The sequence below is a fragment of the Lepisosteus oculatus genome, chromosome 7, assembly GCF_040954835.1.
Source record: "Lepisosteus oculatus isolate fLepOcu1 chromosome 7, fLepOcu1.hap2, whole genome shotgun sequence".
Taxonomy (NCBI): Eukaryota; Metazoa; Chordata; class Actinopteri; order Semionotiformes; family Lepisosteidae; genus Lepisosteus; species Lepisosteus oculatus.
The window spans coordinates 14,758,511-14,782,260 of NC_090702.1; the positions used below are offsets into that span (position 1 = coordinate 14,758,511).

Here is a 23,750-nt window from a genome sequence, read left to right on the forward strand (position 1 = left end):
TATTTTACTGCAAGAAAATGATTGTGACACATTTCAGCTACTAGGACACATTTGAACATAATAATAATTATAAAAACAGACATGCCAAAGTGAGAACAATATTTGCAGCTAACTGAGAAAATTGGTTGTGGCAAGACAACATTTTTAATTCAAACAAAATACCAGTGAGGAGGCTGTAATAAAAATAAACACAAACATGCTTATTAAACTGAAAATGGTTACTGTGCACAAAGTACTGTAGTTTTGAAAAGCAAAATCTTTTGCATTTATGAGGCAAAAGACCTCATAACATACTGTATCTCTGCAGCTTTTGCTTCAGCTTGATTTTTGAAGATAACTTTTCCCTAAGAAACCAATTATGTGGCCTTATACAACTGTGACTTTAAACTGAATCTCATATTTGTTTTAATGCCGCTGAACATAAATGGTTATCCTTGGTCCACCAGTCTCTTTCATATCAAAAGGTGAGGTTAGCAGTACAAGAAGATTTGCTTTTTCAGCTACTTACAATGTGAATATGTCGTTCCTGTCCCACTGACGCTGAATCGGTTCAGATGTAGTCTGTGACTAGTTACATTCTTCTGTGGCTGGAACATTATTATATGGACCTTGGGCGCAAACATGCACCCCAGGACGACAAAGCCACTTAAACTCACTGAAATACACATGGTGGTAGTCTGGACCTACAGCAGAAGAGCACAAACAGATCAAATTAAAAATGAACATTGATTACACCAGCAATAACTTTTCAATCTTTTCCTTTCCTCCTCTCTTCTTCAATAATTATTCAGCACAAGATAATGATAGTGCTTTATAATTACAAGGACACAGACATTAGTTTTGGTTAAAGAAAGCTAGGTGCTACCCTCTTTAACAGAAAGCAGCCCGATTACAGATTTTGCCCTGATTTATTAAACTCTGGGTTGGGTTTGTGAAACTGCTACATATAAAATAAAATGTGTTGAGGAGGAAAAACCAAACTGTCAAAAGTGCCAGTTTCATAAACCTTTATTAGGGTCTCACTTACAGCACTGGGTAAAACATAAAATTGGGTTGCCTCTGTCAAAGGAAGTGAACTTCATTAACTCAAACTGAATTCTACACTCTTTCCATGTGGTATTTTCTTCCCAGGAGCCATAGTATTCACCAATACAATATCATTGCCTGTATTTGCATTACATGCTGTAGGTGCTGCAGCAGTATGGAAATTTGTAATCGGATGCCTGTTCACTAATAACATTATAGCCTGTCAATCTGATATTACATTAGATAATATTTCATTAGCAAACAACAGATATCCATTTAAAGAGTGTGATTTGAATTATATAGTATATTTTTTCCTTGCCTTAATAATTATTTCTAATATCACACACATAAGCTGCATGTGAAGCTGCCTTTTTATTTTTTTGAATAATCAGCATTTCTTGGCAAATTATAGTATTCATAAGACGAAAGATAAAACAACTGCAAATAGTACAACATCATAAGCTCTATTCTCACATATTTTACTAAGTTTATAAATAAACCTTATAATTGCATATTTAATGCAAATCATTGCTTTGAGAATATTCCTAATGGTTTTAATTTTCTCTCACTGGCAACATTTCAAGGAATGTAAAACTGCTTGGAAGTGACTTCTTTGCTTTTTTCCCCTTTCAACATTTCTGCTATCAACTCATGTTGGCTGCCTTCCAGTGCTTCAAAAATCAGCTTGATGTAAACTACAAAATAAAGTATTTTATTGGCCGTTAAGTATTGTATTTAGGTATTGACCATGATTATCTTGACATGTAAACAATGAAAACAGAAAACATATAGTTCAGGTTTAAGAATTCCACTCTATTAATGAAGCAAGAATTAGCCAATTTCACACAAACCAGAGGCTCAAATTTTTACATATTGTTGCTGCTCTTTATTCTTTACATGTAGTTTTAAAATAGAATATCAGAGCCCAAGAAGTGGGTTGTGCATCCTCAATTGCTAAAAGGCCACTTTCAATTGACCCTTGATTTTAAAGGACTAAAGGACTGATTACAAAGAAGGAACTTTAACTTACATACTGAGTGTTTAAAATAAGTCGATGACGGTGCCAAATGCCTTTAAATCAATAAATTACAAATTTCTTACAAAATCCTTTAGGTCAGAACCAAAGAAAATGTAGACCCACTCCAACTTGTAAATTGAAACACTTTTTGTTTTGGTTTTCGAGAGGATTCTTCTTTAAATGAAAAGAGTGTCTGCAACTGAACAATGGATTTGTAATTCGTAATTATTGGGTTAGCTGAAGTTTTGATTTTGTCCAGGCCTGATCCCACTTGTAAATCTATTTGTGCTATTGTAGACGATATCTGTAGCTTATGATAGACTCTGATAGTGAATTTAATATGTCCCTTTAGCAGCATCGAAATGAGTGCAAACCCTTGAGTAGTCACTTGTGACGTGTGATATTGCGCATGGTATGAATAATCAACTTACCCTGTAATCGCTGGAGGTCACATAAAAAATTGGGAGGAAGGCCAGCCAGATAATGCAGGTGGTGTACATTGTGAAGCCAATGAATTTGGCCTCATTAAAGTTTTCAGGACACTTCCTGGTCTTAAAGGCATAATACGTACATAGAATTACAAGCACTACATCATATGACAGTGATATTAACATACTGGAGTCTCTGACGTTGCATTTCAAAATAACAGTCTCTCTCTTCTCTGGCAGAGTGAACCTTCTAGTGCCAGGCACTTCCAGCATAAGCCAAACAGACACAATCACAATCTGGACTGATATAAGGCTCATGCAGATAAAGACCTGTGAGCTAGGGCTAATGAACTTGGGCCTCTGTGTTCCCTCCTTCACACCATTGAATATCCTGGCAATGCGGTTAGTCTTTGTAAGAAGAGCTGCGTAGCATACTGCAAAGGAAGTCCCAAGGCCAAGGCGACGTAAGGTACATATTGCTGGAGATGGCTTAGCAATAAAGAAGAAGGTCATGCAGTAGGACATGAAGACACCAAACAGCAAGATATAGCAGAGTTCCCGACCAGAGGCCTTAACTAGTGGAGTGTTATTGTGTCTAATAAAAACTGCCATTACCATAAAGGTGCAAATAAAGCCAACACAGGCTATGGTAATGGGACCAATCGCCCAGGCATCTTCCCACATGATATAATCCTCCGGTAAATCAAAGCAGCCTGTCAAGTCTTCAGTTGGCCATTGCCCGGGGCTACAGGCAATGCAGGTGAACTCGTCAGCCAAGTATTCATAAGGTTCACAAGGCGTACAAATCCAACAGCAGTATTCCCCTGCCTGCATTTTCTTCATCTCATTTCTGGCACAGGGGTCACTACACTGGGAGGTGGGGACTGAGTGTTTGGGCCAATGAATGATTTCAGTGTTCAGGGTCAAAGTCTCTGCCCACTGCCCCACCCTAACATATGAGTATTTCTCAGTTGTTTTCTGGTAGTTAAATATAGTGTAACGACCCATTCCATCCCCAAAAGCATCAAACTTCACAACGTTGTCCACATCTGGGGGTGAAAAAGGGGCTGTGAATACAAAACATGAATGCAAGTTAATAAAAAAAAACTTTCTGTTTTATAAAATATGACAATAAAAAGCTCTTCAGGCAAATGAACACCACTTTCTATGCTACTGTGAGGTTCAAAATCACTAATTCTTCTTGACATGCCACAACACGTGACACAATGCAGAGCATCAGTGACACAGAGATAACATTGCCAGTGTAGACTGAAGAAAAGTCACAAACATTACATGTTCACTAGACAGCAGCTTTATACCAATTTAAAAAAGACCAATATTTCTGACCCCAATCGTAAACCTCATAATAATATAAATCAATGAACAATTTAGACTATGCTACTGGTATATTAACTGCACAACTGTGATCTCATTGCAAGACATGATACAAGAAACATGACTTACACCCGTTACTTTAACCATCTACCTTTATGATCTATGTAATGATTAACACTACTGGTGAAATAGTTTCTGGTATCTTTTTAATACTAAAAAGGATGTTTGTTGTCTTAGTTTTTCTACTCTAAACCCCTGAGATGGTTTAGATGAAACACTGACTTCACGAATTATAAATATAATGAGACAAGGTGACATTAATAAATAGGGATAACATAACTAATATTTCACTGTTTGGCACAACACTATATTTCAGTTATGTGGCTGAAGAAATAATATCCCTGGTTATAAGGACAAGACTGCCAAATCCCCCAAAAGGGATTAAAGGAACCCCAAAACACCAATGTAGGTTTCTTCAATGAAGGACCTATTTGTGCATGAGCTTTGTATGACTGAGTCAGTTCAGATATGCAAAGTTTCAGATTTGACATGGATGAGAGCCACGTATGACTGCAGTTTATGGCATTTGAGTTAGTGAACAGGTGACAGTAAAGTACACAAAACCTAAATTGCTTGCAACTGGAATTTGTGTTTAGTAGCGGAACATGCTGTACTGATGTCAGCTGCAATGACGTAGCAGTGGCATACTGTAGGTCCCCGTTACGAGTTATCACTTGCGGAACCCCCAAAGGAAGAAAGAAATAACAGCTAAAGTGGTGCCATTAAAATTATGGCTCTGAACAGAAATATCAGCTAAAGCTATGGTCACTGAGGTCCATAGCTGAGGCATGTGAAGCCTGTGGAGGGGAAAGAATAGGAGTAAGAATCACAGATGAGAGGGTGGAGGTGGGGAGATGCTCAGCCATGCTTCTAAGAAAGGTAAGGCCTAGTATTGCCAAATGTCACCAGTCTCTAACGATAACGTAAAGCTGAGTACCAAAAATATATACCAAAGGAGTGCCCAGCAGGTGAGTAAATACACAATGAGTAAATCAGGTATATATGTTCAGTAGGTACTATGTTTATAGTAAGAGAGCAAATGCTCCTCTAGAACTTGTTTGATGATTACCTGCAACCTTTATAGAACTGTACCTCCTCAATAAGTGTAATAACGTTTGAAGAAATAGCATCATCAAAACCTCAAACAAAGCAACACTGGTAAGTTCTTTCTAGATAAAACTATACAAACATATCATACATTTATATCTAAAAACCCATTTTGTTTATTTTGTAAAAGTGTACACTGTGTCTGCTTAAGTAGATACTGTAGGTAAACTATTTGCATGACCCTAAGAACATTTAAATGGCATAGGAAATTAGTCTTGCAAGCGAAATGATAAAAACCAATTGAAATACAGTCAGGGCGTATCGGGCTTACCGGGGCTCAAACCGTATCGGGTTTACCGTGGTTGCGCATGGGGCACTTGGGTATAATTAGGATACTACAGTAGATTACTCAAATTAATCCATGTACCGTTAATAATATCTCTCAGTCAAATATTCCGTTGGGTCATTTCCCTGCCCATCCCAATTGTGCAAAAAAAAAAATCCCTTCAGGGGCATAGCTACGGGTGAGCCTGGCACACCCTGTCAAAGAGAGATTCCTCTCTGACCCAGTCAATTAAAAGAAAAATTGACGGTGTGACGATTGTCATAGCGTTTCTAACCAATAAAAAAACGAAACAAATAAAATGGGGAGGTCAATGTGATTATAATTGGCTAAGTCGCTATCAAACTCTTGACGTTGAAGTAAAATAAAAATATTGTGGTGCAACATCGAGTGAGCTACTCGCATACCAGCTTGCCAACGTTAATCAGTTTATTATGGAAAACAAATTTGATTTAAAAAAGCACGCTTCGACAGTTCCAATTCTGCAGTTATCATATTCAAAGCCAAGACCCGCCGTATTTGCTTTGTGATGTACACCAAACATCGCACGCCAACTCAAAATACATCAAAGGTAGGGCTAAATTGAATATTAGACTAAATTAGACCTGTTTACATCATGTTATTATTTCCATGACAACCGTGGCATATCTGTTCGACCTCTGTAAAGTTTTCTAACTTAATTGTGCTTGCTATAATTTCGTTTGGACGGTGTCTATGAATTTCTTTCGTAGACTGTGTGCTTTACAGTATATAGCGCATATGGGTGCGTTTATCCACTCGGCAGTGCACCGGTTCGTCTTTGATTGGATTCGATTTATGGAAATGTACAAAGTTGCATGCCGATTCCTCATGTTGCTAATATAAGAGGAACAGGCCTCAGAAATGGACTGTTCAGAGACTGCTGTCAGAACACCACAAAACCATTTAAGCAATGCCTGCAGTAGTCTATTTAATAACATTGAAACTGGCCGTAGTATGCAGTGCTTCGACAGCAACATCTTTCTACACACTCAAAACTGTTTTCCGACCACCGTTCTTAAAAGCTCGGTTCAGCTCACATGCGTTGCTTTCAGCTTTACTGATGGCAAATAAGATGTTTTGTTTTTCTCACTGAACATGAGCCTCTACCGTTATTTGTATTAACCACTGGTCAACATGATTACCTTGTCTTGACCAGTTATATCAGCTAGGCTACCAGCCATGGTCCTCCCACTGTGTAGGAGTAAAACACCTATTTGTATTTGAGATGATTTTGTGCAATTTGCGTTATTTAACTGCATTCTTACTGCAATGCTGCTTGTGTTTTAGAGTGGGCAGTGGTTGAGTCTGTTGTTGTGGAAATAAAGGTAGGAATACGCTTTGTGTTTGTTGAGAAGACTCTCTGTGGCGGTGTTAAAAGCGTTTTTGAAGCGGCCGAAATTCGTACAGTATGTCAGCCAGTATGCAGGAAGACTTCACTTATAGTAGCCTATAATATTGTGCTATTAAGAAATGATTCTAACCGTAAGTTCTGTTTTCAAGATTTGAAGTAGGGCACAGTTCTGTTTGTTGGTTGGGAGTGATTTGTGTTGGAGGGGCCCGGGGCCTGTCCTAGTCTTAATGTGGCCCCAAAGAATACAGTATATTTGAATTCTTAAAACTATTGATTTAAATATTCTACAAGCAAGCTGGCTCACAAGATCATAAACTTCTTTTTACACTTGTTTTAAAGATGTAAACATATTGGAACAGAATTGCAGATGGGTTCTGGTCAATGAGCCACCAGCAAGAGTAACTTATTCTCCAAATCTTGTTCCCAGCTCTGCAAATGAACAAACTGCGGCTTTGATGAGATTATATGATCTTCTGCAATTTTTACTGGAATATCAATCCCTATTTACCTGCTGGGATCAGTCTCTCCTACACATGTACTGTACAGTATATCCCTGCTAGCCCTTTCATTGCATTGATGTGTTTGTTGACTCTACGGGGGTATGCCTCAATAAAAACACTACCCCATTTGTTTTAGGTTGATTTGTCTGTTTGAAAGAGAGTTACAATATTTTTTTTTTTAATACTTTGACAGACTGTTGCAATTTAAGTGTTGCCGATATATCTAGATTTCGATTACTTGAGCCTGTGATAAACCACCAGCAAATCATTCATCAATAATGAGAAGTTACGAGTTTATGAACTCAATAAATCACAGAGACAGTCAAGTGTATGGTGATATATTAAGCTTGTGGAATTTTCATTTCATTTTTTTCCAAGAAAAGCAGTGGGTGTGTTGACAATTCAATTCGTGACGTGTTCTTAAACCAAATGTTCCATAATTATTACAGCTGTAAAAATAGAACTGAAAAACATTACAATTGCTCAAAGTTAACAAGGATGCCAATGTGCTGCACAGCCCTTCCCACATTCATTGATTTGTAACATAATCATGTAAAAACATGATTTCTAGAGCAAGCAAAATATATTTTCTTCTCATTTCTTTTTCTTAGTGTAGTTTTCCACATACCCTACCATAACTACAATTAAAAGTTTAACATTAAATATTCCGCACAGTGAATTTTATAAAAAGGAATAAAGAAATTGTTTGTTTTGTTGTCAACAAAAAAAAGGCCTTAATTGTGTATTTATTTCATAGTATCTTGGCAGTGTTCTGATGCTGAAACTATGCATAACAAAAGCAACAATATAAATAATACATACAGTATACGCAGGAAGTGTTATCTTTGAAACGTTAAGTTGAAAAGAAGCAGGCAGCTGTAAAATCCTAATAAAACACTGTACATACCTAACAATCCTAATAAAAATACAATGTTAATGTTACAATATAATAAATGATCAAAGAAATATAACCCTATAAACATCAAGGCAGTTACAGTATAATAATTCTTACTAATGGTAAGAATATACATTTTATAGAGCAACTTCTTGAAATAAAAAGGCAAGTTGAATACAAGAGAGAACAAAGTTAATTTTCCCCTTAACAAAGAGGAAACCTCATCATGGATTGCCACTCAGCTGGTTCCTAGTCATTTTTGCCTTGTTTAATATGATTAATAGCATTGGAAACCCTGCCAAACACTACACACTGAACAATAGGATGAAAAAAGGCTTTACAGTATCTCCCAGGTGATTAATTTAGTTATTAGGGGCTCTCAACTCTACATTTAAAAGGATCAATGAATTAAGGAAATCTTATTCCCTAAACTGTACAACATCCTAAAGATTATCAAAGCACTTTACATATTGAAGGTGACCCACTTCATCCACCACTGAAGTGCAGGACCCAGCTGGGTGCCTTACAGCAACCGTTATGCACCAGCAGTGCACTACATAGCAGATCAGGTGGAGAAGTAAGAATCTGCTTTACCAAACAAATTAAGGTGATGCTTAGAAAGGCCAGACTGCAGGCTGTGAAGGCTAAGAGTGGAATTTCAGCAAGGACTCCGGAGTTAACATCCCTACATTTTTGAAAAGGGCAATGAAAACTTCAATAACCAAGTACTGTAGTCACAACCACTGTTTGATATCTCAGTGTCCCTTGCTTTGCCCTGGATGTGGCCCATTCCAGGACTGACCAGGCGGAGCATTCTTAACTTCTGATATATGATAAGATCAGGTGGTAAATGTATTTTGTGGTTGTGGGCTCAAGTTCCTGCTCTAGAAACTAAAGTTGCATTATTTAACGTATAATTTTCCCCATAAATCTAATGTATGTTAATACATTAGTTGTATAAATGAGTGCAAGATCTAATCTTACAATACACTTCTGTAGAGGTGGGATTCATGTTTTCCTAGAAACTAGGAAAAACTCTGGCCTGATGAGCCTCTGAGCTTAAGAATGCACTTTACTTTTTTACTAAGTGACTGAATTATAAATCTGGACTGAACTCAACCTGGACACTATTCAGTCTGAACCTATGAATTGTCACCAACTGACTGTGATTAGAACAACACAAGCAGAAGAGCACCATTGTCAGAGTGGTGCCTGGATAGAGTGGACTATAGTCATCCAGGATGCATTTAGCCGTCCATGAAGCATTGGCTTCTGCAATTGGCCTGCAAGCTTATAGTGACAACATTGAGAGATACACTGCTCCACTTGTTGGCAATATCTGTCCCACCAAGCACTATTGAACCACCAGTGTCTTGTAAGGTGTCTGCTGATCCTCATTCTCCTTGGGTAGTTGTTACTAAAAAAACTGAAAAAGAGATTTACAACTGCAGATTACAAATAGGGTTATTAATAAGTATATAATAAAAAAGTAGCTATTTAATTTTTTTTCAGTTTAGAATGGACAATGATGATTATAATATTTGTATTCTGTATTGGTGATGGAACAGATTATGCGAGATTTAGAATGGTATCTTTCGTAATGTCATTCAGAAAAGACTTAATACTATTATGTACACAAATAAATACATAAGAAATATATGTAAATACTATGTTTTGTACAATGAAAATAAAGATTTCATAATTTAAATAACACTGTAACAAGAGCAAGACTTGTTACTTTTTCTTTCAACTACTGGTAATCCTCCCTTCCCTGTTCCTTAAAAAAGCATATCAATAAAATATATGTTAAGTTTATGGAAATGTACTTTAAACTCCTTTAGTAACATCGTTGTGACCAAGTTAAACTATAAGAAATTTGTCAATACAAAACAATTAATTTCAATCGGTTAAGCATCTCATTGCCTACAATGGTAGACGATGCTAATTACTATCATCAGTCAGTGACAAAGAAGGTAGGTAAATTAAATGAACTATGTATTTCTCTCTTACAATTTTAACTTTTCTAAAGCAGTAAAATAAATGTCTGCCCTGGCATTTCATGATAAAAAACTGTCTCCAAAAAGAGGGATTTTGTATAGTTCTTTTATGATACAATAGAGAAGCCTTAACGTCTCCATAATGATTTTTCAGGGAAAACCTTTAAACGGTTAACAGTTTTCAGGAAAAGTTGTTTTTTCCTTAGAAATTTCAAGTCAATAAAACCCAAAAGAAACGTGATCATCTGCTCTGACCCAGTTGGTTAAGCTTGTGTGCCTTTTACTGGATGGGATAATAATTGAGGTCTTGCTTACAACATGTAGCCAGTGTAATTGAGGACCTAGCATGTTTATTGGCCACAGAGCTCTTGCTTTGCTTGACAGAGGTAAACTAGAGAGATTAGTTCTCCTCTCTACATGCCAAATCCCACTAATTAGAAGGCTGCTGAGACTCAGAGACGAACCCTTACAAACTTGATGCAGTTGCTTCCTCGCTTTCAGATCACGATCATTTTGTGTGCATGTTTACTTTTTGTGGGCTTATGTAAAATGAGAACAGAAGAATCTTGCTTTTTGGAGGCGATACTTGAATGAGGATAAAAATAAAAACAACACCAAAAAATTATCTACTACTAAGGAAACAACAAAATTCATATGAACCAAGTAAATCAATCTGCTTTGGAAAGTTTTGTACCATTGTGTTTATTTGGTGTTTGTTTGGTAAACTGCTACTGTATTTCATCATGCAATGAAAATGTCTTTCAGTCTTGAATTGTTTGAAATGCTTATATAAACAAAGCTAAGCCGTATGAAAAAACAAACAGCCTTTACAAAAAAAACAAAATACAAAAAATGCCAAAAACGGATGCTGTGATACCTAAGTGTCAAATGAAAAGGCAGTAGATATTAAATAATAAATACACTTTTGTTCATAATAAATATAAATAACGCAGTACTGTTGAGTACCTATCAGAAAAGGCATATTAAACATGGCAGAAATCCAGCTGTGATTTACTCAGTGTGTATCGACCATTAGGTGGCACTATTACATTTAAAACTCGAGGAAGGGTTTGTCAATGAAGAGTTTGTGCATGAAACATGACTTTACACTACAGCTCTTCAGAGTTTTATCTTAGATCTAAACACAAGCCAATTAAATTGTACAATGTAATATAGATTTTTGTGTAAATTTTTCTCAAAGTGCAATTTCAATATGTCACTCTTTTGAAAAAGCTAACAAAACTCTGAATTAATAAAACCATACTTTGTTTTCATGACTCTGAAAACCAGCAGTCCATGGTGTTTCTGATCATATGCACTCTTTGAACAAAATGCCTCCATTAAGAACAGCATGTAAGAAAGTCTGAGACAAAGTAAACCATGTTTTATGTGACAGCTATTTTTTACATACTGCATATTGGGGACATATACAGGACACTCAATTTAAGCTCATGTGGAAAAAAAGTGTCATTCTTTTAAGTGTTGCAATGTCCAACAGGAGACTGTTAATCAAGTTTAGAGTATAGAGAGTATATTTCTAAAAGGAACCTGAGTATATATAAATATTCAAATGTACAGTATAGAAGCTAGAATAAAAATTGACTGGTGAAATATCTGCTGTTCAATTGTTATATAACTCAGTTTTCCACTAAACACCTACTTATTCTTTGTACACATATATGGTAATGCATGCAGTTTCTATTGGAAATCTTTACTACCCAAATAATAACTGAGAGAACTACTCAATTGTTTATATTGAATTGGCAACTTGCAAGGCTCACAGAAACTGTGCACTAGAGAATGGAAACCTATGCCTATTGAATTATAACCTTGTTGGTTACAGAACTTAAAATATTGCTATTTTGGAGACTTTCAATGGTGCTGCTTAAATTGAAAGTTCTACAACTGCAAAATAATAAACAAACAAGGTAATAAGTATAGTAGGTGGAAGCACTGTTGCTTTGAATGAGATATGGGAATTTTCCATAAATTGATAAAATCCAAAACCTGTTTTTCTGATAATTGCATTTTTGCTTGAGGAATGATCATGTTGGCCTTTACAGTATGTGGTCTCCCCAATGTCTCTCGCCAACTACTTGTGTCAAATTCTCAACAATGGTTTCAAAGCATCTTTCTAACCTATAAAACAAAACACAATTTGTGTGGTACTGGTAATACAGTAGATGTCCTCAGAAAAATCGTTCTGTGGTTAGTGATTCAATAGTTACAGTTAGTGTCGCGGAAGAGATAATAAGTAATTTGCTTTTGTGTGCAAAAACTAGGCATAAAACCATGGTTTGCTGTGAAATGTCAGCCATCACACGTCGTATTTCAAGCCCATAGCACATGTTTTGAAACTGAGCACTGGTTACACACAGGTAGTTGCTGTAAGCCCCCAGTACAATAAAAACCAGGTTGAAAACATGCATTTGGCATTGTAAAAGTCTTAAAAAAACAGTTCATCACATTGCATCAGAGATATTCTAGTGAACTTTAGAAAAAATATTTTTTTATTTGTTCTGGAACTACTGATTATGATAAAAATAGAAGAAATAAATCTTTTAATTTACAGCTGTCAGGCAAAAAAGGCTGAAATACATATTGCTAAAAGAGTCATTCTGGAATGTTCCCCCACAAATGTACATAAACACTAGAATCATTTTTTTTCTCACCACAGTAAAGTTATGACCTTTTTTTAGCTAAAGTGGAGAAAAGTAAAGAAATGTGCTTTGAAAAAAAGTATGCTACTCATAGCCCTCAAGGCGATGATAATAAACCCCCTAGGAGTGAAAAATGCAACAGCAGAAACTGTAGAGGTGGGAGTGCTTCAGAAAAGATGAAGATGTTCGTAAAAAATGAAATACAAAAACGAAATGGAAACTTGAAAGTACACTTGGTGTATTACACTAGCTCGGTGCTTCTAATAAGCACTGAGTATAATGCACTGCTGAAGGGTGCAGTGGTCTGAGTTGGAAGAAGGATCCTTGTGCAGAAGACAGGCACAGAACTCAGGAGAGGGGATGACAGGCAACAGAAATGTAAGAGCAGGCAGGGCATGGCAGGGCAGCCATGCAGTGGTTGCAGAGCTGCAGGCACACAGTGGAGATAACCCCAGGCAGAGGGACAGAGGGGAAAGCCAAGAAGAATGGTCGTGCAGGCAATAGGAGGGGGTAAAACACAGGAAGACATAATCTAAGGCAGAGGGAGATCCAGGAATCCAGGTCAAGGGATCAAACAGAGATTAAAGCCCAAGAGGAGTTCAAAACATGAAGGGAGAATCAAGTGCCCAAGTGCCAGGTCACAGCGTCACAAAGACTGAGCACTGTCATGCCAGGGGAGTGAGAATAAATACCCTGCTGGTAACAAGTGCCATTTACTTATGGGGGGTATGGGGGGTATGGATAACCTGCCAAACCACGCTGCCAGGGGCACGGGCAAAGTAGAAGATTGATTTGGTGATTGAGCACTGGCTTTGTTTTCACAGGGTCTGGAAAAACACTTCCCCGGGCACAGACATTCAGTTGAGATGCGTTCAAGATTCTTCACAAGTTACACTGGACTACTCATTTTCAAAATCAGTTTGATTCTAAAATCTCCTTAATATGCCCCAAGCCCAATACTTTGACTGTCACCTTTGTGCATCTTAGATGCAAATATCCTGTAGTAAAGCAGTGTTGAAGATAAAAAATGAAATCATAAACATACCCAGGATACACGATTTCGCATTTATATGATGCTTCCCATTTAAATGATGAAATTGGCATTCAGCAGCCTACTTTCCCTATTCAGTAAACCTACAGTATGTAATGCCATGTTTATTCTGTACCCTATTGAATGCTACACAAAAGGCACATTCTGAAACTTTGCCACCTACAGGATGCTGATTCCGTGGGACTCCTGCAATTGGAGAGACGTATTTATGCCCTCCCAACAAAGTGGTACTTTTTCAGAAGCCACATAGCAGTTCATGACTTATTTAGACCCCAGTATATCCAATTCATTAGCCCAAGGGGTGGATTTTTAATGTTCATATACTGTACCACTGCCTTACTATGATAAATAAAGCAACATAATAACAGGTAATATTTAGCCACTTGCAATATTTGTAAAATTTAATATCGGTGAGGTGTGTTTGATTATTTTATTTTGTCCTCTATTTTATCTTGCCAATATTGTTCTGTCTTTTGATTTTTAATTTACTAGTAGAGAAGAAATTGTTCATTTACTGACATTCAATGCACTGTGCAATACTGTAGCTCACCCTTCCCTCCAGCCCATACTGTATTTAGAGCTGCAGCAGCAGCTCATTCCTCATGAGTAAGGGATATCTTATCGGCACTGATCTTAGTCAGATTGACATTTTCTCTACCAGGTGAGTCATCAAATTACGATCTATATAAATTCTGTTGTCTTGTCACATTTATAATTTTAATTATAATAAATGAACTACTGAAATACAGCGAGTGACCAGTTAGTCTGGTCACTCGTGCGACAAGACAATTCAGTACCTGAAAATGTATTTGAAACTTTTAAGAAGATACAGTATTTTTAAAACAACTGATAAGGTAATTTATACTAAGGAGATGACATTAAAAAAGCAAACATCATAAATACAAACAATAAAACTGTTAGAAGCAATTATATGATTTTTATCATAGAAATGAGATGACCAGTAGTATAGAAAAAATGTGTAGCTATTATTTTAATGAACCACATGGACAAAAAATTCTAAAAGCCATCCTGCAATGGATTATACAAATTTTACACTGGGAAAATCATGAAAAAAAACCAAAACATTTCAGATTTCAGTGAATATCTGAATGCGATATATGAAAAGGAAAACTGACATAAAAATGATAAGTAATCTATCTCTGCTTTACTGCATATAAAAAGTGAGTGCTATAATCTAAAAGAGGTACTTAAAAAATTGATTTACATTTAAAAATGGAACTCCTTATGGATATATTTTGAAGCTCTGAAAAGGCAAGTGTAAACTATCTCAACCCTCTCAGAGAATGCAACCCAGTGATAAAAGATATCATGTGTGAAACACAGACAACACAATTTCCCACTGCAGTGCACTAGGTTTTAAAGCTTTTTTTAATGTACATAATTGCTTTAACAGACCTGAGACTTTCTTTGCCACCAATATATTCACATATTTTCCCTCGACTGAGCATCTGAAGCAAAGGAGGATCTCAAGGTAGGTAGCTAATCCAATAAACCGGTAAAGATCCATTTGTAATGCCATCATAACTGATAGATTTGTTTATTCAAGTGCTTTAATGTAATATTTATTATGTGAGGAAGCAGAAAGAATTAACTTTAGAAAGTCAAAACTGAGGTTCAGCAGTGGTAATGCAAGGACACAGCTCTTAATCAATACAGCCCTGGAGCCATAGTTACACAAGAGTAAAGACACGTTAACTTCAAGCCCACAATGCAAATAGATGCACTGGACCCTTGCCACATTTTGTGCCTAGTCTCTTGTGCAGAGCCCAGTCACTCACACGTCTGCTCAATGATAGTTCTGTGCATAGTGGTGTTTACTCTCCTTAACTTAAAAATACTGTACTCTGCTTTACCCATATCCGCCTGTGGAAATATTTTACATTAGTAGATATCTATTGTTTCTATACTGTACATACTGTATTTTAATATTTTTTTATGATCACAATACTCACTGTAGACTTGGGGTAGTATGGTATGTTGGGAATTGTAACGACTACTTGTCCAAAGCCTTGTCTTATATGAATTGCAGATGTAATTCTGTTGGAAGTTGTAAAGGCCACTATGTGACAGTTACTGTATGTGATACAGGGACTCAGTCTAGTGTCCAACTCTTACAGAATGGTATTTCCTAGATATGTTCTTAATAAGTAAATTCTTATAAAGTATGTTCTTATAAAGAAAAGTAAATAAGTAAAATTCACAATAGAAAGCCTATTCCTTCACAGCCTTTGTATTTTTATAACAGATGGCAATAAAGAGTTTGTAAATAATAAACCAGAAACAAAATATCATAGCAATAAAAAATATTTATACTACATTAAATTCTAAACAACAATTTTTAGCATTCAAAGTGGAACCAGAATTTGTTACATTTCTTTATTATAAGTTATTAATCTCCCATTTTTAATGAAAGTTTTATGAATAAAACAATCTACTTTTAAATTAAGCAAACTACAAAGTGTTTGTTATTATGACTGTAATTTTTGTTTGAGAAGAGCAAATCATGTTGCATTGAGAAAGACTTTTGAGAAACCCCCTGTAGTATAATTCCCACATTTTAATTTCCATGGCACTCTGAGAGATTCATGTTATACAAGTTAGTGAATGTGCAAGGTAATTTATACTTCGCAATTAAACTGCAATTAAAAATTAAATACACATGAATTTTTACAGCTTTAATCCCACCTTTAGGGGCAATGCAGTAGATACTGTGTAAGCAGAGTGCTGCTGATATATTCCATAATTAAGAATTAGTGACCTTTGTATAGTTATACCTGTAAGGTGAGGCCTGGACACCCTGGAGAATGAATGCTTCTTGTCTAATTACCAACATTTTCTATGAAAATACTGAAATATATCAGCTAAATATCAAGGCACTATATTATCATTTACTCAATTACTGATGTTATCAATGATACTAGGGCAGTACAGTGGAGCATTGGTGAGCACCCTGCTGAAACTCTACATGGAGTTTGTATGTTCTCCCCATGTTCATGTGGCTTTCCTGCAGGTGCTCCTTTTTCTACCCACAGTCTAAAAACATGCTGGTGAGTTAATTGACTACTGGGAAAACTGGCCCTGGTTGTGTCTTCGTGATGAACTGGCGTTCTGTCCAGGGGATATTCTGATGTGTGCACATTTCTTGCCTAAGCTCCATGACCCTCAACTGGATGAAATAGAAAATGGACGGATGGATAGATAAAACCATAAATTCTAGATTTTTCAATGACAATGCAGTAGATGATGGGAAAAATAAGGGTATTCATAGGAATTTACGAAAGACAAGTGTATTATTTTATTTCCTAGAAAGACCACCCATTAAAAAAAAGGTTCCTCAATTGCAAGCATCTACAGATATCTAGAATGAAATATTTCAAATGAATAACTATTTTCCATGTAAGGCTATTGCTTCTATACTTCAAAACTATTTTTATGGTACAATTTTCTCACTATAGATCACTAGGAGATTAACGGGTCCCAGTAGGCAACAAATGAAAGTCTGTTTCTGTGATTTGCTACCTACAAATTATAATTCCTTGTATTTCCATAGTACTATTCGTAGCAAATGATCTCAATATACTGTACTTGATATAGATAGGAGGGGACCCTCTTCATCTACTACTGAAGAGTATCATCCACCTGTGTGATGCCTGGCAGTCATTATGTACCAGAAACCCCACTATGCAGCAGGTCAGGTAGAAAACTAAGAAATTGCTTTACTAATTGGACAGGGAAGAATTTAATAGAAAGACAGATTGTATAAGCCTAGGCTGGAATTAAGACTGGACACTGGGGTTAACACCTTGCTCTTTCGAAATGTGATGTGGGATCTTTGAATGATCAAGTGGACTAGAAAAGAGAACTTCCTATACGATTACAACTTACAGCAGCAGCCTGGTTTATCTTGGAGGTGTGACTATGTACTGCTATGCCAAGCCCTGGTTTTAAGACATCACCAGTGGCAGGAATAAGATCACAAGCAACATTTTCTGAACTCTACCTTCTAGTGAATGTTCAGAGATTCAAGACTGAGCATTTTTTTAAGTACAAATGTCTTGTTTGCTGTCCAAACATACTCTAATCTGGCTCCTCATTTGCTGCCATTGCCTCTATTTGCTTGTTTTGTATTTTTGCTTCATTGATTAATGTGCTATCTGTATTAATATTAATGCAATATTCCTGAATAATATTCCTGAATATTCTGGAGTCCATTCTGCTTATCAAAGGGGAATTGCAACATTATTTTATATTTCAGGGTTAGAAAGAATGATCATTGATGAGTGCATTTCAAACCACAATTAAAGCAAAATGTACACAGAAATTAAAACCTCCAATTTACATCACAAAATAGATCTAATTTCCAGGTGAGCGCAGTGCCGTGTTCTGCAATTCAGAACGAGGCAACAAAATATGTGGGGATGCGATGCAGCCTTATTACATTAAAGAATGCTTTAAAAAGCAGGTTTGTGAATACATCTCTTTTAATCCAACAAAAACATTGCTCTCAACTTTGGGACGGTTTTGCCAGCAAATACTGCTTGTTAACTCTGAGTGCAAATCATGTTGGAAAATTTCTGTGGTGAAATGTCTTCTGCACATCCTGTACTTTTTTGCTCGTACCTCACATTACTTTAGTCATTACAGTGCCGCATCGTGTCACAACTTGTGAGAACTCAACACGCTGACTTGCAGCCCTTTCACAAAATTCACGATTTTGTGCTTAGTTCGAAACTTGCAAAATTTTCTTTAATGTCAATTAATCTATTTTGTTACTGAGATTAAATAACAGGTCTGAGAAATTGGGGCTGCACTTACCCTTTTAATGACAGTTTTCTACAGAAACATGAGTTTAAAATGTTACATTACACAATTCATCTACAGTATACGATGCCTTGGCTAAAGATGCGATTTTAAGTATTCTAGAAACAAACATTAAAAATTAGGGTTGTTAAGTTTTATGTACTGTAGTAAATGCCACAAAAATACTGCATACATGTACTGAATTTTTTGTATCAGAGACAAAATTAAGCTAGTGAAGAAGAGGACTTATGGATTCATTTACAGCAGTGGTGGTTCCCAGTCCTGGTTCTGGTGTCCCCAACAAACTCCTGGTTTTCATGTTTAAGACCATGTTTTTCAGGGTTTACTTACTGCATCTGACCTGGGGGATGTAAGTATCATTATTGCTGCTTGATCTTACTGCTGCTTTTGATACAAGAAATCATTCAGTGTTGCTCAACGGCTGGTAAACATTCTTGTCTGTCGGTGGTACTGACTTTAACTGGTTCTGCTCTTATCTTATAAGCAGAAAGCATTTTGTTTCCCTTGGCCCTCATAAATCCCTCATGGACCCAGTCAATCACGGTGTGATGCAGGGTTCAGTCTCTGGCCCTTTGTTTTTTATTATCCACTGTATATGCTTCCTCTCTGTCAGATTATATGCAAACATGGTGTTCGGTTTTACTGTTACACACATGAATCTCAGATTTATATTAAAACTTCTTCCCTCTCTGATCTACCCACTCCGTAACATATCTCTTATTTGCATGACATCAAACGCTGGTTAACATCAAGTTCCCTGAAGCTAAATAGTAGTAAAATAGAATTTCTACTAGTTTGTAGCAAATGTCAGCTGGAAAAGCTCGAGAGCTTCACAGTAAAGGTTGATGGCTTCCTCACTCATGTGTCTGCCATAGTTAGGATCTGGGTGTCACACTTGATCCTCTCCTGTCTTTTGAGTCCCATGTGAAAAATCTAATATTTTTTCACCTTAGAAATATTGCCCGCGTTAGGCAATTTGTATTAATGTCTGATGCTGAGTGCCTGATTCACGCATTTATAACATCAAGACTTCTGCAACTCTTTTCTCTATGCGCTCCCTTCTCAACGAGTTCAAATATCTCCAAAACTAATAACGCACACAAAACTTTTAAGGCTTAATAATTATTAAGTTTAATAATCTGGTTCCAAACATTAATTCCTCCATGTTTAAACTTCCTCCCATGGGCTCCATTCAGTTGAGGCTAGTCTGTTGCTCACAATAATAAGGACTAAATCTCTGACTCCTGCCTTTTCTGCCGCTGCTCCATTATTATGGAATGCCCTTCCTCAAATTCTGTCTCTCTTCAAATCCAAACTCAAAACTCATCTCTTAACTAGTTCCTATGTCTGACTGCCTTATATATTCTATCTACTGTATATAAATCTGCATGCTCTTGTTTATTTTTTTCTTTCACTTTTTATTTAAACTTATTTTTTACTATGTATAGCATCCTTGGGTTTGGAAAGGTGCTTTATAAATAAAATGTATTGCATGCTGAAAAGAAGAAAGAAAACACAAAGTTTTGGCCATGGAGCCTTCTTCAGATGTCAAGAAGACTCCACGGCCGAAATGTTTTCTTTCTTCTTTTTTTCAGCATGGAATAAACCTATTACTTGTTCCTTTGCAGCCTACGCATGCTGACGCAGCTACCCACCTGAACTAAAATGTATTGCTAGTAGTAGTAGTAGTAGTAGTAGTAGTAGTAGTAGTAGTAGTAGTAGTAGTAGTAGTAGTAGTAGTACCTAAAAGCTTATTATTAGGTCAATGATAGGCTTGATTGTGTAACTAAGTGCTCATCTGGAACAAAAACCAACAGGTGTGTGAGTCACCAGGACCAGGATTGGGAACCATTGATTTACAGTACAGCAATATTAGACATTGGAGGTTCTATCTAGTTATTTGCTGGATTTGAGTTTGTGGTGGGAGATAATTGAGTAAGGCTACAAATCTTGCCTTGCTGTGAACTCACCTAGTGAGAGAATTATCTGATTAATTAGTCATTTACCACATACTCATTTGTTTTGTTATGGAGATTCTCGTAACTACACACAAACCTCATTTCACTACATCAGTCCTTTTAATTTGGATTTGCTTTCTTAATTCAATTTAGTTTCTCCTGTAAAGCTGCTAGACTTGAGAACTCCATGACATGTTGCATTACCACCCTTGGTGGCCTTTTAGATTGTTTAGCTCTGGAAAAAAAACATAAGAGTGAGTTTAATTTACACATCACTCCCATTGGTATAACCAATTTAGCTCCATGAAATCTCAATGGACTCAATCTTGAAATAGATGAAGGAACACGGGTCTCTCTGTGTATTTGCCTACCTTTAATCAATTTTAATTTAAAGTTCACAACACCCAAAGTCAGACTGTATCTTGCAATTCCACTTCATAAAATAATTTATACGCTCTCAGGTTAGTCCCATTGTCATGTATATGATTAATTATTTATGAAATAGTTTCCTCCTTTAAGATTGCACTTACTATCCATCTGTTAAAAACAAAAACATACTTTGTAATTATCTGGCAATATCTAAATTAGAATTTTTGGCAAAGGATTTGGGCTGTTGCTGTTCAGTTCCTAATTTGCAAATATGTTGTATGAGTCATTTTAGTCTGGGTTTCTTGTTGATACACATAATTTGTGATTTATAGCTAGCTGCTGATGACTTCTGACTCTGTATTTTATCCATCATTGTACTGCTGGACCTCACTCCTGCCTTTCGTAATATTGATCACACCATCTTGATGAATAGATTAGATAGGGTTGTTGAAATAACTAAAATGAACCACATGTTCCTTGGATCATAATCCCACTATAGTCATGGTTAAATCTTACCTTAATTGATATACTATAAATTAATTTAATAAAATCTGCCATTTTTTTCTCCTCACAAAACACATGCCATGTAATGTCCCATTGGGCCTTGTTCTTGGTCTCATTAATCTTAGTATGAATGTGTTATGATTTTGATATCAGTTTTCATTTCTATGCTGAAACTCAAATCTATTTTTGCATGAAACCTGACTTTAAACAAGCACCACATGGATTTTCACACTGCTCAGATTATATTAAAAAGGGATACAACTAAACTTTTTGTTGAAATCTTTATCAAGTCTGCAAACCTTAGTTTGACTACTGATAGTCCTGGAACAAGTTCAGATGCTGGTGTCATCTTTGATCTGAGCCTTACGTCTGAAGCCCATACTCAGAGTATTTTGAAGGCGTCGTTTTTCATCTGTGTAACTTCACTCTTATCTGTTCACTGGTTTTGTCTTTTACGGGCTTGATTATTCTAATGCTGTGCTTTCTTGGGTATTCAAACACATTCCAAAGTTGCTAATGAAGTTGTGTATCTTATCTAAAAGTAAAAAAAAAACTCCAAACACTATGAGACAGTGCTTCCTCTTTTAAGCCAAGGCTTTAGAATGACTTTCCAACCAAGTCATTTCAATATCAAGTCAATCAGCACTTTTCAAATATTAGTGAAAATCTTTTATGCGCCATCTTTTATTTCTGATTAATGTGCTTTATTAATTTTTTATTCCTGTCCCTTTTATTTCATTTCTTATCATAAATTTCTTAAGATGATATATCATGGAAAGTGATGTATTATTATTATGCTGATTATTATGACACTGATGATGATGATGACAACCTCTATTCAAATTAAATCTGTTTTTTGCTGTTAAACCAAAAACAATCTCTTTTGTTAAGGGCATGAATATGTAAAAATGCAGCATATATTGCTATCAAGAGAATACTAACAGACCACTAATGGTAGTACATGATTGCTTGAGTTCGTATTTTTCATTGTATTTGGGATACAATCCATCATCAACAACATGAATCTCCATATTTTAAGCACCTGGGCACAGGAAATAACCTTTTCTCTAACGCTTCATACATCAATCACATAAAACACAATGAGAAGAAATGATACTTTAAGTTACACTGGGTGGAAAAAGCCTCATTATTTTTAAGCGGATGATTTTAAAATTCTAGTTTAACATATGAATACTCAAGTACACACAATGCAAAGATTTATGAGCTTTGTGAGAACTATTTAAATGGTAAACAATAGGAAAGTACCAGACAAAGAGGAACAAAGACTCCCGCAGTAGTGAATGTCAAAATTATGTATACTTTTTCTGTCTACCTGATCAAGGCAGTGCAAAGTACACTTATCATCCTTTTTAAAAAAAAAAAAACCTCAATTAAAATTCACACAGGGAAAAAGAAATAATACATTCTGTCATTTTTTACTCGTTATAATCCCTCCCCTCTGTCCCTCTGCGTGTATATACTGTATACTCTGAACAGGCTCTGCCACTCTCCTTAAAACCTGTCACCATTAGCAATTTGGGGCAGTATAAATTGTGTTAGGTGTTGACCAATTATATCAGTTTTTGTTTGTGCTCACTTAGCATAACAATCCTTCAGAAAAAAAAACATTTACATTAGCTGTAGCACAACAACTCCTGATTCCTCCAGCTACACACCATTATATAATTCTTCAATACAATATGTACCTGGGAACCCATCAGTAACTGACAGTCATTCTTCATAAGTTATAATTAACTACTATGATATACTGTACCAATTTGTTTTCTGCAAAACTCCCATTGTCCCATGATATTTACTGCTTTAGCACTATTTTTGTTGGTTTTTGAATAATAGTAATTTTATAATTGATTTGGAACTCAGTTCTTCTAATATTAATGCTAACATATTTCTTTTTAAATAAAATGTCTGTTTTTTCCTTTGTTGCAAGTAAATGAAGACTAGCTATTGACAGAAGGAGGCTGTACTGATATTATTGAGATGGATGTGGAGGGATTCATCAGGGAGATAATTTTTGCATATTTACATTAATTAGCATTATTATTCTGTTATCTTATAATAAATTATATGTTATCTTATAGTTAAACATCTTAACTAAAACAGTGTGTAAGATTTTAAGAACTGGACTTAATAAAATTAGAAAAGTTATTAATTATGAATCATTGGTTAGTTCTCTTTTTATCATTATATTTTAAAAAGTACTGTAAGAAAATCACATTTTTATGTTCATAGTTTTGTTTGGCCAGAATTGGCACTGCAATGGCAGTGTCAGTTTAGCTTGAGTCCTTAAGTCCCAAGATAGCGAGTCCCAAGACAATTTTGTTTCT

At 35.9% G+C, this 23,750-nt stretch overlaps 1 protein-coding gene across 4 annotated transcripts in view; it reads right to left on the reverse strand.

Moving 5' to 3' along the window:
* The window catches only part of grm3 (glutamate receptor, metabotropic 3), a 74,655-nt gene that overhangs the window by 4,516 nt on the left and 46,389 nt on the right, over positions 1–23,750 (reverse strand). For all 4 annotated transcript variants that reach the window (XM_015353203.2, XM_069192219.1, XM_069192218.1 and 1 more), the window contains 2 exons: positions 2,476–3,539; positions 509–683 (listed from right to left, as the gene is read on the reverse strand). In XM_015353203.2, the coding sequence (XP_015208689.1) occupies positions 509–683; positions 2,476–3,539 (1,239 nt within the window). The remainder of the gene's footprint in view (positions 1–508; positions 684–2,475; positions 3,540–23,750) is intronic.